The following is a 15000-nucleotide window of genomic DNA, read 5'->3' as shown; positions in this document are numbered from 1 at the left end:
ACACACGCACACACTTGCTGATGCGTTCAAGGACTCTGTGAAGGATGTGATTTAAGTTTCTGGGAAGCTTTGATGAAGTGCAGTTTTCAGAAACAGGCGTGTACCTGGATGATGGAAAACCCGTGACGTAGTTTTGGTAATCTCTCACTTTAATATTGGTTTAAGCCGTCCTAGCTCTCAGCTGTTTATCTTATGATGATGATATGAATACGACGCAAATATGAAGCTGATTATCTGCGTCGACGAGAGATGATTTCCCTAGAAATGAAATTCAGAAGGGAGGACAGTCAATCTGACAACTGGGGATTTGGAAAAGCTGGTTTGTGAAACGCAAAGACGTTAGTGTTTTTTCTTGTTCTCACGCAATAATATTACCGTTGATTCAATGTAATATAAATGTATCAATTAATCAACTATTGTAAACTGTGTGCATACAATTATTAAGAAAGTACAAAGTGCGTCAAATAATCGTATGTAAGTAATTTATAGAAAATAGAAAAAATCATTAAATAATAATGAATAAAATATCAAACTGAGATAATTATGTAACTATCTTAACCAAAAACGATGTTCAGCAGGTCTCTGAATGTTCATTTCTTTAATAGAAATGCAATGAAACTAATGTCTGAATCAATGATTTGGTAAAAAACTAAGTAAAGATGAGAGCAACGATAACCAGAACTATACTTTGGTGTCTTCACGTGAAAAAGCTGCTGCGTCGTGCACCTCAAACAACAAAACAAATCCAGTTACTTTTGTAGTTTGTAGTTAAGCATCAAAGCACCGTTTCCTATTAGGCGCTTTCACAACAAGTACTTTGCCGTACTTAGTTCATGCGAACTCTTTAGTTCTCATGAACTGAGTACAGATCGCGTTCACACCGGAATAAGTCCCCTGGGGGAGGATTAGGCAAATGAAGCCGCTGACGTCACTTCTTCTTCTGCTTTGGGTTTACTGGCAGGCCGCCAACCACTTCACGGCGTATACTGCCGCCCAAAGTCCCCGGCCGGAAGTCCCCGGAGTTGGGGCCTTCCGAGTAAATCGCCAGAACGCCGACACCTCCTCATCTCCACCGCTCCCTTGTTTTATTTTGTGTTGCCATAAGTTATTCTCTCTGCGTTTCTGCGCTGGGCTAATGCTAATGCTAATAATGCTAATGCGAGGATAATAAAATGGCGGCTTCACAAAACCTTTTTGGGAGTTTTACGGGGCGTGGTTTGCCTTTTTCTCCCACGAAAGTCCCTGCTCTCTAGCGGGGACGGAAAAGGCAGTGGAAAGGTTTTCATGAACTAATTTTAGTTCCGGATTGTTTTGGTGTGAACGCACATCTTCTGAACTATATCGGAACTATCCTGGGAAAAGTGCTCCGGTGTGTAGCGCCTATTGAAATTGAAAGTAAAGTCTTGTTTTCACTGAAGAGCAATCAAGTGAAGAATATTTAGGTTTAATAATCATCATCATTATCATTAAAACAACTCCTGCTTTTTAAATGAATTGGACCTCCTGCTGTGTGAAGGAGTTCTGTTCACAACATAATCATAAAACCTCAATTAGGTAAAGTGTGCTCACCTGGTGCATCATCCTGACATACTTCAAGCAGAATGATCAGCTAACAGGAAAAGCAATTACAGACAGGAAGTGATGAAAGGGGTCCTATCCTGCTGTTTGTGGGGATACCTTTCCAGTAGTGTGTTCTATAGGTCTTAGTGCATGTAAATGGTCTGCAAAGACTACAATCCCTACCTGTTTTACTTCTATGACATAATGACATCACTACGTAACCCTCACGCTTCAATTGGCTAGCGTTCCAGCTCATTGTACGTGATAGGCTAAGGGGCGGGACATCTCTAAGAGGTTGACCAATCACAACAGAGCCAGCCAGCTAACCAATCAGAGCAGACTGGGCTCTGGTTTCAGACAGGGGGTGAAAGGAGGAGCTGCAGCACGGGCAGTATGAGAACAATACAGAGCGGTGTGCAGAGTAACCTGTAGCAGCAGATAGGTTCACCTGTCAGGAACTGATCACCTCTAACAAGCACCTCGTTAGCTCGTTAGCTCGTTAGCTCGTTAGCGGTGGAGAGCTCTGTTCTGGGGCTCTCGTGGACGTGATTGGTGCTCGGTGTCATTGCAGGGTGACAGTAACAACCTCTGATTGGCTAATTGGCTAATAGAAGATGAATAGCCACTTAATTGACATGAAAGCGTCCAATCACAGCAATTAATTTTAATTACCAGGCAATTAGCCTGACTAAAGAGAGCGGGAGATGAGAGGGTTGTTAGTTTGAGAGGGGAAGAAAGAGGCTCGTGATAGAGAGAAGGAGGGAGAAGGAGAGAAGGAGAGAAGGAGGGAGAAGGTGGGAGAAGGAGAGAAGGAGATAAGGAGAGAAGGAGAGAGAAGGAGGGAGAAGGAGGGAGAAGGAGATAAGGAGAGAAGGAGAGAGAATGAGAGAGAAGGAGGGAGAAGGAGAGAAAGAGAGAAGGAGAGAAGGAGAGGAGAAGGAGGGAGGGAGAAGGAGGGAGAAGGAGAGAAGGAGGGAGAAGGAGTGAGAAGGAGAGAAGGAGGGAGAAGGAGAGAGAATGAGAGAAGGAGAGAAGGGGAGAGTATAAGGAGAGAAGGAGGGAGAAGGAGTGAGAAGGAGAGAAGGAGAGAGAATGAGAGAAGGGGAGAGAAGGAGAGAGAAGGAGGGAGAAGGAGAGAAGGGGAGAGAAGGAGGGAGAAGGAGAGAAGGAGGGATTCCAGTATAAAAGTGAATGTTTTTGGAGTTACAGAGAAGCTGCTCTCTCTGTTTATTTAAGGCGGAGAGAGGAGAGACGGAGCAGGAAGGCAGAGTTAACATTACACCGTGGAAAACACGTATCTTTCGAGCACAGTTATTTATTTTACACAAGTTTCAGATCGTTGACATAAAGCCGTTCAGAGGAAGATGTGTTACTAAGAAGAGCTGTGTTCGTGGAGAGAAGCTGCAGAGGATGTCTGTATCAGTGTGTATGTCGTGAGTTGTGAAACTGAGGACTGTCAACTTGTCACGTCTTAGCCTGTGGGTAAGAAGTGTGGTCGTTATCATCCCACGGAAGATAACAACAAAGACGTTAAAAGTGTTAGTTTTAATTACTTAAAAGTACTTGTGAGTACGGCCGTAACGCACCGTGTGGGATTAGTGCAGAGCTGATTAATTGTGTCTATAAATTATCATTTTCCTAGAAATGAAGAGAAGCTAAATTCTGCATGACGGGCAAAATGTAAAATCTCAAACCTCTCAAAAAAATATATCAGCTGGGTTTTCAAATGTTCCAAACGAGATGTCCCGCCCCTTAGCCTATCACGCACACTGTGTTGGAGTGCTAGCCAATAGAAGTGCGACTGTAACACAGTGATGTCATCATTTTCCGGAAGTAAACAAGATGCCCCCACAACGAGGTCATTTCATTCCACGATTTGATACACGGGGAGAAATAACCAAGAAAGGTGTCGTTGTGTTTCCTCCACGACAACTTTACTCAAAATACAGGAAGTTACAAACACACGGATATCTTCTTGAGTGAAACCCGTTTCTCGTCAGACGGAGTTTAACCAACGCGTTCCTATTGGCTCTGAACACATCGCCTCTTCCTCAGTCTTACTTTAAATACATCCTGTCTCCTGGTTTCACTTCGGTGGCCGTCAGGCAGGTGAGCTGAGTGTTCGGATTAATGGCGAACATTTGCTGAAAGACTCACAGCCACAGTAGGCCTTTATCCCACACACACACACACACACACACACACACACACACACACACACACACACACACACACACACACACACACACACACACAGCTCGTCACACACTCTCCACAGTCGCTGCTGGCGTCCGCTGTGCTCTAGTCCACTTCCTGTGGAGCTAATGGTCTTCCTGTCAGTCACAAGGCAATTAATTACCATGGTGACACTTGTTAATAAAGGTTTCTCCCCACTGAGCGACGCAGTCAGAGTGTGTGTGTGTGTGTGTGTGTGTGTGTGTGTGTGTGTGTGTGTGTGTGTGTGTGTGTGTGTGTGTGTGTGTGTGTGTGTGTGTGTGTGTGTGTGTGTGTGTGTGTGTGTGTGTGTGTGTGTGTGTGTGTGTGTATTTGTGAGTGTGTGAGTGTGTTTCCAGCAGCCTCAGGAAGTTTGGATCTTTCACCAGCTGTCCATTACTGAACACACACACACACACACACACACACACACACACACACACACCTTTGTCGGCTTTGTTACAGTTTGACAGAGTACACAGACAATGGGATTTTCAAAAACTTCAACAAGATATTCGTAATAATCCAGACTTTCCAATAACAAATATATGTTAATATAATCTTAAATGTGTCTTTTACCATTTATTAATTAATACGCATGTTTTAAATGTCTGCTGCTGTCACTCCAAACTGACTGACTGGTCATTTAAACAGGGGCTAACAGTAGGAACAAAAAAAGGCTTATTAATAATTTCTGGCGCGGCTCCAGCTAAAGGCCGTCTAATCAATAATTAATCCGACCAATGGATGAAATGTCTCTGCGTGACGTTAACGGGTCACTGGTTTGTTTTATATGCGGATGATAGCATCTTGTATGTCATCGACGAAACACAAACCGGACCTGTTCCACTTTATATTTGCTTTACAGTGTTTTATAGTATCTTGTATTTATTTTGAATGTTTTCCACGATTCCTTTATGGAGCACTTTAGCTGCCTTTGTAAAAAGAAATTAATGAAATAATTGAAAAGGAAATTAATTAATTTGACAAATCCCTTTTTTTGTATTCTTACATTTTATTATTTTAAGTGTATTTTGTATGTACACATTATTTTTCAAGGATTACATTTTTAAATTGTATTCATTAATTTATTTGTATACATATTGATAATGTATTCATTATAGGTGCAACTTTAGGTTAGGTTCACAATATATTCAGTCATTTAAAACTGGTACTAGTCTGCAAAAAAACAATATGGTTGCAACTTAAAGGGGACCTATCATGCAAAATGCACTTTGTGATGTCTTGTATCAACATGTGTCCCCGGTGTGTCGGGGAACTCACGCAGCGTCAGAAAATAAAACCCTCTCTTTTCCTCCGTACCCAAATCTCTAAAAACGGGGAACAACGGAGCTGATCCAGATTTGCGTCCGATACGACGTAATATCTGAAATGTGGACCCACGGCCCAATCAGAAACGTTGCTATCAGAAACAATGCCCGACTGTTTTGGACGTAATATGGTCGGTGTTTACATTAGCATCGCTAGCACTCAGAGCTAACCTGTACTGGAGAGCATGTGTGTGAAGAAGCAGGAAGTAAAAAGGAACTCACCTTGTGGTGTAACCGGCAAGAGAGAAAGCCTTTGAGCTCCAGACTGTTTCAGAAATAATCCTTGATGTGGTTTGGAACATGATATGGCGTTTCATCACGGCAGTATCTCAAAGTATCTCAAAATTCGGACTTTTTTCTCAAAACCTCAAAATTCTGAGGTGCTTCAACCTCAGGATCCATGTATCTGTATCCTCTCCAGAATGGAAGTAGTCATCACATACAGAGCATCAGCTAGTTCCTGAGCAGTGTCCTTCACATGCTGATATCCAAGAGAGGGAGTCACACAGTCACAAGATGGAGGAATAGAAAGCAGTGTTCAATGTTTACTTCAGATCAGCTCCACGTCAGAAATGAGCATGCTTGATGTCTCTCTCCATAGAGGCTGAATCCTCATGTTCATCACATAGCTATCATCTGCCTCAAACAGTCCTGATGCTCTTCTAGGTCATCAGACATCCTGTCATGTTCACAGCTACAGTTGGGATAGCTTAGTTAGCATGCTACTCTCATGTTGGAAGAGGACATTCAGTGTTTTCCCAACACTTACTCTCTATGGTGAAACTTCCTCACAGTATGTGTGTCTCTCTCTCTCTCTGCAGGGCTGCCCTCAGATCCTCCCGACCTCTGACATCCTGGTCCCGGCCGGGATGATTCGACCAATCACGTTGCGAGCTCGTAACCTCCCTCAGCCCCAGTCGGGTCAGAAGAACTACGAGTGTGTGTTCAGCATCCAGGGGAAAACACAGCGCATCCCCGCGGTCCGCTTCAACTCCTCCTGCATCCAGTGCCAGAACACCTCGGTGAGACTACACTACCCAGCATGCACTGCGTCTCTTTATGTATTTTTCTTCATTTTTTTTTTTATTCTCTGTCAAAGCGTCTTTGGGTTTTTAGAAAACTGCTATATAAGTGTCATGTATTATTATTATTATTTTTTTTTAAAAGGGCCGTGAATATGGGGATTTCTGTGGTCTTTTTCTGTGTGCGTGGTATTGGCAATAACCGTAATACTTAAAGTGTTGGAAGTCTTTCTTTGTGTCTGTCTTCTCTCTCTTGTCCTCAAGAGTTTCATATATTGTAGTACCAGCAGTATACTCAACACTACAAGCAGTTGCAGTACTGGCAGCAGTAGTTTTATTAGTAGTTGAATCTGCTGGAGACTGTAGTATTTGAAGTGGAAGCAATGTCAGTATCACTCAGCTGGACGACAGACGGTTTGTGGCAGTCGCCGCAGAGGAGGATAGGTGAATGTATTTGTTAAAGTTGGTTTGATTACACCATTCACAATTCCGACAACGCCACCTTGGGAGTTTCACCTAAGGAAATATTAACACTTCTTTCAGTTAAAGAGAGGACACATAGGTTCGAATACTAATGGAGCAGGAGACGCGGTTTCAAGTTATCAAAAATATACAATTGTATTTGGCACAAGTCACTAGTTAAGATGCAGTTAAAACCAGTCGCACAGGGCTGTAGCACAAAGGGGAAACATGAATAAGTGGTTTGAAGGAATGCCCTTGTGTTGAAGTTTGAAATGCTAGATTTTGATGGAGGATGCTCACTCAGTTGATCTTGAAGGCGTGTGTTGATAAGTGGGGTTGTCTCCCGAAGCTGCCACCTTAATCTGATATAATATATTGTACCAGCAGTATACGCACTACTGTTACGGCCTGGCTCATAGGCTGCAACAAAGATGGGAGACCAGACAAGTTAAGTGTAACAAAAAGCGTATTTATTCACGATATAACCAAAACCAAAGGACTTCAAAGAACCCTAATAAACGTGGAAGTCAGTCATCAGTAATGGTTGCGTGGGGAAATGTGCAGAAACAAAGACGTGTCCAACAGAAGAGTGAGAGGGCAGTGTGGGTTGGTGTGGGCCTTTTATGTGGACAGCCCAGGTGAGGCTCATCAGGCTGATCACCTGAAACACGAACAAGAGCCAGCCACAGAACACGAAGGCAGAGCCCCCTAGTGGAGCGGAGGGCGTCGGAACAACGACAAACACCAGTATGGCAGTACTAGTAGTATTAGTACTGGTAGAAGAGCTGTTGAAGTAGTATTTGTAGTGGAAGCAATATCAGTATTACATGAAGCTTGATTTGCTGAAGGTGGCTTTCAGTGGTTGTCATGACTATATTGGTGGGAAGCGCTTGATTTGAAATGTTTATTTGTTTATTTTAAGGGGTTTTGAAGGTGTGTGTGTGTGTGTGTGTTGAAAGTTGCCTCCAGATGCTGTCCCCTTAATCTGACAGTTTGCCTCATTAGAGCTACTATGGAGCTCCATATTTGGTATTCAATCTGAATTATTGTTCAGTCGTAAACAGTGAATGGTTTGTTGTTTGTGACACCTAATAAAACTCGAAATGTCCCCGGTTTTAATTTTGAAAATCTGGTCACCTTCCTTTATAGCCCAACATTAGCCTCCTTTAGCTTAGCGGTGGTGACGTGAAGTCATGTGACCGTGCTGTAGTTCCTTTATAGCCCAACATTAGCCTCCTTTATCTTAGTGGTGGTGACGTGAAGTCATGTGACCGTGCTGTAGTTCCTTTATAGCCCAACATTAGCCACCTTTAGCTTAGCGGTGGTGACGTGAAGTCATGTGACCGTGCTGTGCTGTAGTTCCTTTATAGCCCAACATTAGCTTTTAGCTTTTAACCTGCCATTTCCATTTGGCGCTAGTCACATGATTACATGGACGTATTATTCCACACGTGGCGTTTTATCGATACAAAGAAGATTGAGAGTAAGTTTAATGCTATGTTTTAAAAAGATCTCGCATCTCAATGGGAAGCCTTTGAGAGGGAACTCCTTTGTTTTGATGGAGAGCTGCCAACTTTTTAATTGATGTGATAGTTTGTAGTTACAAAAGGACAGCAGAGGCTGCGAAGAATGATACAATGACAGATAACTAATCAATTAGGCCGGTCCAAAAACCTTAAGAGCCTTTTAAACAAGTAGACATATTCAAATCAATCCTAAAAACACTTTGTTAAGTTAAAGTCTGGCTGCAGTACTACCATTAGCAATAGTTGGGTTAAAAAGTGAATGACATCACTTCTACGTGTGTGTGACCGTGTGTGTGTGTGTGTGACCTTGTGTGTGACCTATTGCGCGCGTGTGTGTGACCTGTTATGCATTTGACCCCGAGACCTCCAGGGGTTGAAGGTCATGCGTCAGGTGGACAGCCAGTATTGATATGTCCGACTGGGATTCGAATATCACACACACACACACACACACACACACACACACGCCAACTGTTGTCCCTCTGCTCATGCTCATCGTTTCCTGTCCTTCATCTGTCTTCCTGTCAATGAGCCCGCCCCCCTCACACACACACACACACACACACACACACACACACACACACACACACACACACACACACACACACGCACACGCACACGCACACACACACACACCACACACACACACACACACACACATGCACATACACACTGTATTTAATTAAGTTATACTTCCCAGAGGAAATTGGCCATTTAGGATAATAACACACACACACATTTTTCTTCAAAAGTAAAAGCGCAGTGTGTTTCCCGCTGACCTAAGCAGGGTTGCAGTTTATAATTGGATGCAGAGATGATTGAATTAGCACAATGCAGGCATTTAGAGACTGTAATAAAGTAATGAAGACACTCTGTGGTGTCACTGTACTTAAAGGAGTAATGCAACACTTTTAATATATGCATCTGTGCATTGTGTTAGCTTAGCTTAGCATAATGAGTGGAAGCGAGGGGAAACAGCTAGCATGGCTCCGTCCAGCTAAAAAACAGTTTACCAGCTCCTAAGTAAAGCTTATTACAGATAACATAAGCATCACTTTTGCTTTAAAATATCTAAAAAACGACTATACCTTCGTAACGGTACGTCCACACAGCAGCTTTAGACGAATCTTCCAACGCTTCTCTGCCCATTGACTTTGAATGAGGATGACGTCACTTTGCCTCGCTTTTCGCCGAACTGCATTGTGGGGGAGCGAAGCGAAGATTTCCAGGATTTCCAGGATTCAAAAGTTGAGCAATGTTCAACTTTTGAAGCTGAGCTGGAAGCGTCGGCCAATCAAACACGTTTATGCAAATCTGACAGTAGAAGCGCTAGCCAATCAAACCGCGTGTAAGCAGGGAGAACCAGACCGCAGTTCATTTCCTACGAGAAATTACGGTAGCAAATCACCCGGTTCTTTACGACCAGAACTATTACCGGGATACAAACCGGAGGAACCAGGCATGGGGGGAGGTGGCAGAGACAGTGGGGGAAACTGGTAGGTTTTCGCCTGTTTGGGGAGTTTATTTATATATATATTGCTCGCATAAAATCCCCGGGGTTTTTTGCTTTGTATGTCGGGGGCAGGAGATTCATGTGATTGGTTGTTGGTCGCGTTGCTCGCAAAAAATCCCCAAGCTGTCAGACACGCCCAGCTCCAAGATGTTCAAGATTTTTGAAAAGCTGCTGTGTGAGGACGGGCCGTTATAGCCGTCATCTGAGTCGTGTGCTTCCAAAAGTTTCTAGCAATTTTCAAGCCAAAACAAATCTGAAACTTATTTCATGTATTCTTCCATTCCGCCATTAACAACGTCCTATTCGTGTCAATGGGTGGAGATTATCATGGTAAACTAAAGTTACGTTTCATCTAAGGAACATTGCCAGACTCCGACCGACACTATCGGAGTCAGTTGCAGAAACCCTCGTCCATGCTTTTTTGGTCCCCAACCAAATCCTGGACAGTATGTTAAAAACTGTTCTGCTAGGGTCCTCACACATACAAAGCCGTGGCAGCACATCCCCCCCCCCCCTCACCCACCTCCACTGGCTGCCGGTCAAGTCCTGCATAAACTACAAAGTCCTCCTCCTCACCTACAAGCCCCCCCAGCACTTATCGGACCTCCTCCGCCCACATGCCCCACGCGAACCTTCGGGGACAGGGCCTTCAGCGTGGCAGCCCCCACCCTCTGGAGCCCTGAGGAGATCCGCAACATCCCCACGCCTGACGCCTTCAAAAGGGCCCTCAAGTCCCATCTGTTCACTAAGGCCTTTGGCCCCTAATCTATTTGTTGTTTTGTCTGACTGTCTGCTTGTGAAGCGACCTTGGGTCCCATGGAAGGCGCTATATAAATCCAAACTATTATTATTATAAATATGAGTTTACTACAGGTCTTATTTTCCGCGATATTCCAAAATCCAATAGAAGAATCCCATTGGATTGTTGTTGAGGCCCCAGGGAGATGCTAACTGACAGCATCCCCATGACAACAATGCTGTAGTTAGGGACGCAACGCAGCATAAATAACACACTGTGCTTTTAAACATGCTGGATCTCAAGTTTTTAATGTAAACACAAACAACAGGCTTGTATAGGAAATGCTGAATTGTTTTTTCCTGGGTGTGTTTCGTGGACGTTAGCCGCTGTGCCTCAGATGGATGGTCATGTGACGACATGTGGAAGCGGAGAGCTGGTAGATGAAAGCGTAATGTGAACAGGCAGACGATGGTAAATGCTCTCATGTTTCCTCCACTTTCCCCTCCTCCCTTTTTAATGTCCATTATGTTTCACTCCATCTTTATTCCACTTTCCCCATTATATCTATAGTTCCCTCTTCCTTCCTGTTCCCTTCATCCATCATCCACTCTACAAAGGCTCATATTCCCGATTGAAAAGATACATAAACAAGACATTGGTATAAATAGGTTGAATATTATTTCGTCATCCAGTGTTTTCTCTGTTCAGGGCCGTCACATGTTGAACGGAGTCCAATTATCCCCGAGTCTATTTCAGACCAGCGCTGGCTGTCCTTGAGGTTTCTTTATGTGTTTTCATTTCCTTTAAGCACGCCCTGTTTGTGAAGGTTTCTCAGAGCTCCGTGTGCTCACTTGGTTTCACCGGGAAGTGTGCTTTTGTCTCTTCTCATTGAGAGATCTGCAAAGACAATCATCTCATCAGAAATAGACGTATTTAATGAGCAAGAGTTCCACGCGTGAGTGTTTAACCAAGTTACAGTCTCCATGAAGCATGATTTGAAATGAGGTTCAGCCTGAAATGAAGTTAGTGTGTCCCAATTACATTTCTTTTTAAATGTATTCATAAACCAAGAAATGCAGTAAACTCTGGGGAATCGGAAGGCAAGGCAAGTTTATGTATATAGCACGTTGCGACACTTCAAAGTGCTTTACAAAATGTTAAGAATAAATACAGCAGAAACACATTATATCATGGCGTTTTACAACAGGCATTAAAAAGCGACGATAATAAACACAACAGAATACATACGGAGTTGTTACTCTGAACCGAGAGCAGACCCGACCCAGAAGACCTGAGACTCCTGAATGGTTCGAAATTATGTAGGAGATCATTAATATACTTTGATCCTAAACCGTTTAGTGATTTAAAAACTAGCTGTAAGGGAAACTTCTGAAGCGATGGAGAGGCAGGACTCAGAGAGGCTCGAGGAGAGCTGGAGCTCTGATGGCAAGCACTGACGGTTGATGTGGAGTGACGGCCGGAGAGTTGACGAGACAGGTGGAGTGTCACGAGCTGACACAGCGGCTGCCAAAACCAATTCTGAAGACCTCTTTCTGCAGCTCGAGGTTTTAACTAGTTCAGAGTGTAATAATCAACATTCTATAACACATAGGTTTGAGCAAGCTCTCTGATTGGTCAATAGGCGTGTTTGATTCCACGATCAAACAACGATCAAATAGAACGTGCCCAATCACAAAGTATCCAGTGGCCTCCACACGCCACTAGCCTACCGAAACTACTTCCATGAGCCGACATCGTGTGGTTTCCATAGCGACGTTTAGCGACACACAGCCGTTACACTGTTATACATTGTCTCTCCTTGGAAATCGGTAGCTACAAAATGTCAGATTTTAAAGTTAACTTTGATTTGTTGGGGGGCCTCAGTATTGATGAATGGTTGGACATGGACACAGACAGAAAGATGTGGAGCAACGCGCTTTTTGCCGGTCCGGGACACGCCATGAAACGGCCACTGGAGGAAAGCTAGAACTACTTTCTAGGAACTACTTTCTGACGGAGATTAACTCAAGCAGAAAGCGTAGGTTTGGGAGCAAATTAGCCCACATTATGAAATTATTTTACGATATTGTTGATTACAATGATAGTTTGTGTTATAGAATTGCAATCATACACTTGAGGCCGTTCCAGTACAGGCGTACGGACATCGGCGCAAGCGCCTCGGTCCTGCCGCAGTACTGTCGTACCAATAATGACGTTCAAGAACGGCCTCTCGTGTATGATTGCTTAATTCTTCATCAGAGAGACCAAACAAATATGGACCCTGAATCTAACTCTCGCCCATAGGAAAGACTGAGCGCCAGGGAGCCTTCGTCCCTGAACAGTGAGCTACCTCATGGCGGCTTGTGCTCGGTCAGACTGGCAACAACAATGCGCCCAAGCTGCTCCTCCTTAAGAGAGATAGCAGCAACACCCAAGGCCGTAGACCTAGGCCACGGGGAGGAGACAGTGAGAGGAGAACATGATGAACTGGGTCGAAGGTTGAATGCCTAAGCAAATTATTCCCTAACACTAGCAATAGTACTTTAAAATCAATTCTTTGGCCGACTGGAAGCCAGTGTAAAGACTTCAGAACCGGACTGATGTGATCCACTCTTTTAGTGTCAGTGAGGACTCGAGCAGCGGCGTTCTGATAGATGTTTTTGTGAGCCCTGTGAAGACACTATTGCAGCAGTCGAGTCTACTGAAGATAAAAGCGTGGACAAGTTTTTCTAAATCCTGCCGTGACATTAGTCTTTTAATCCTTGATATATTCTTCAGACTTAGTAACTGTTGTAATGTGACTGTTGAAATCCAGGTCTGAGTCCATCACTACACCTAGATTTCTTGCTTTGTGAGTTACTTTGTAGTCTGCCGACTGAAGCTCTGCGATTACTTTTAATCGGTCCTTCTTTGCTCCAAAAACGATGATCTCAGTTTTTTGTTTGTTCAATTGGAGAAAGTTCTGAGTCATCCAGTCATTGAGATACTCAATGCTCTTTTTAATCATTTATTCATCTACTTCAGGGTGATAGCAGGACACCCCATCTAGTCACTCAGAGAGAATCTGGACAATCTGATGTGCAGTTTCAAAATTAAAGACCTGAAGTCTCATATGTGAGCTATCGTCCTTCTGTTTGTATCCAACAGTTAAAATGTTCGAATTACATTGAACCAGAATTGTCCCCCTTTTTTCTTTAACAATGAAAAAAATTGGATATGTTAATGAGATTTTGACCGCAAAACTCAAAATGTCCCCGGTTTTAATTTTGAAAATCTGGTCACCTTCCTTTATAGCCCAACATTAGCCACCTTTAGCTTAGCGGTGGTGACGTGAAGTCATGTGACCGTGCTGTAGTTCCTTTATAGCCCAACATTAGCCGCCTTTAGCTTAGCGGTGGTGACGTGAAGTCATGTGACCGTGCTGTAGTTCCTTTATAGCCCAACATTAGCCGCCTTTAGCTTAGCGGTGGTGACGTGAAGTCATGTGACCGTGCTGTAGTTCCTTTATAGCCCAACATTAGCAACCTTTAGCTTAGCGGTGGTGACGTGAAGTCATGTGACCGTGCTGTAGTTCCTTTATATCCAACATTAGTCGCCTTTAGCTTAGCGGTGGTGACGTGAAGTCATATGAACGTGCTGTAGTTCCTTTATAGCCCAACATTAGCCTCCTTTAGCTTAGCGGTGGTGACGTGAAGTCATGTGACCGTGCTGTAGTTCCTTTATATCCAACATTAGTCGCCTTTAGCTTAGCGGTGGTGACGTGAAGTCATGTGACCGTGCTGTAGTTCCTTTATAGCCCAACATTAGCCGCCTTTAGCTTAGCGGTGGTGACGTGAAGTCATGTGACCGTGCTGTAGTTCCTTTATAGCCCAACATTAGCCGCCTTTAGCTTAGCGGTGGTGACGTGAAGTCATGTGACCGTGCTGTAGTTCCTTTATAGCCCAACATTAGCAACCTTTAGCTTAGCGGTGGTGACGTGAAGTCATGTGACCGTGCTGTAGTTCCTTTATAGCCCAACATTAGCCGCCTTTAGCTTAGCGGTGGTGACGTGAAGTCATGTGACCGTGCTGTAGTTCCTTTATAGCCCAACATTAGCTTTTAACTTTTGGAGATAACATTTATGCTTCCAAAACCATAACACGTGGTGAAGAAAATCATTGATTATGAGACGAGGGAACAGGAAGTGCCAAAATGCTCACTGTTATAAGACCCTTCAATCTATATTTCCTTCTTTCGAAAAAGCAGTTCTACTTTAAAATCAATTCTAAAACAACATACAAACACACACACACAGAGAAATTGCTGCTGTTGCCAGGCACCTCTGACCCCATAGCGACCGGCCTAGCGACCAGGCAGGGGTTACCATGGGGACGACAGATCCACACACACACACTTCACACGAACACACACACTCCAACAGTGTCCACCAGCTCGGTGACATTAAGACCCAGCAGGAGACGCAGACTGCAGGAAAAACCAGACGCACACACACACACACACACACACACGATGAAAAACGAGGAAATAAAATGAGAGGAGAGATGTTAATGTTATCGTCCCGGGGAGGAAGATATTTCCCATGAATTACACCGAATAATAAGCGAAGGGACACATGACGCAGATTAAACTATCA

The 15000-nt window shown here is 43.8% G+C and overlaps 1 protein-coding gene across 1 annotated transcript in view; it reads left to right on the top strand.

The window, feature by feature from the left end:
* plxna3 (plexin A3) overlaps window positions 1-15000 on the top strand; it is a 151380-nt gene that overhangs the window by 104515 nt on the left and 31865 nt on the right. Inside the window, 1 exon segment of the mRNA XM_034087271.2 lies at window positions 5927-6127. Coding sequence (XP_033943162.2) covers window positions 5927-6127 — 201 coding nt within the window.

This window comes from Pseudochaenichthys georgianus, chromosome 7 (genome assembly GCF_902827115.2).
Source record: "Pseudochaenichthys georgianus chromosome 7, fPseGeo1.2, whole genome shotgun sequence".
Classification (NCBI taxonomy): domain Eukaryota; kingdom Metazoa; phylum Chordata; class Actinopteri; order Perciformes; family Channichthyidae; genus Pseudochaenichthys; species Pseudochaenichthys georgianus.
The sequence above is the reverse complement of the archived record's forward strand: the minus strand, read 5'-3'. Positions and strand labels throughout refer to the sequence as shown.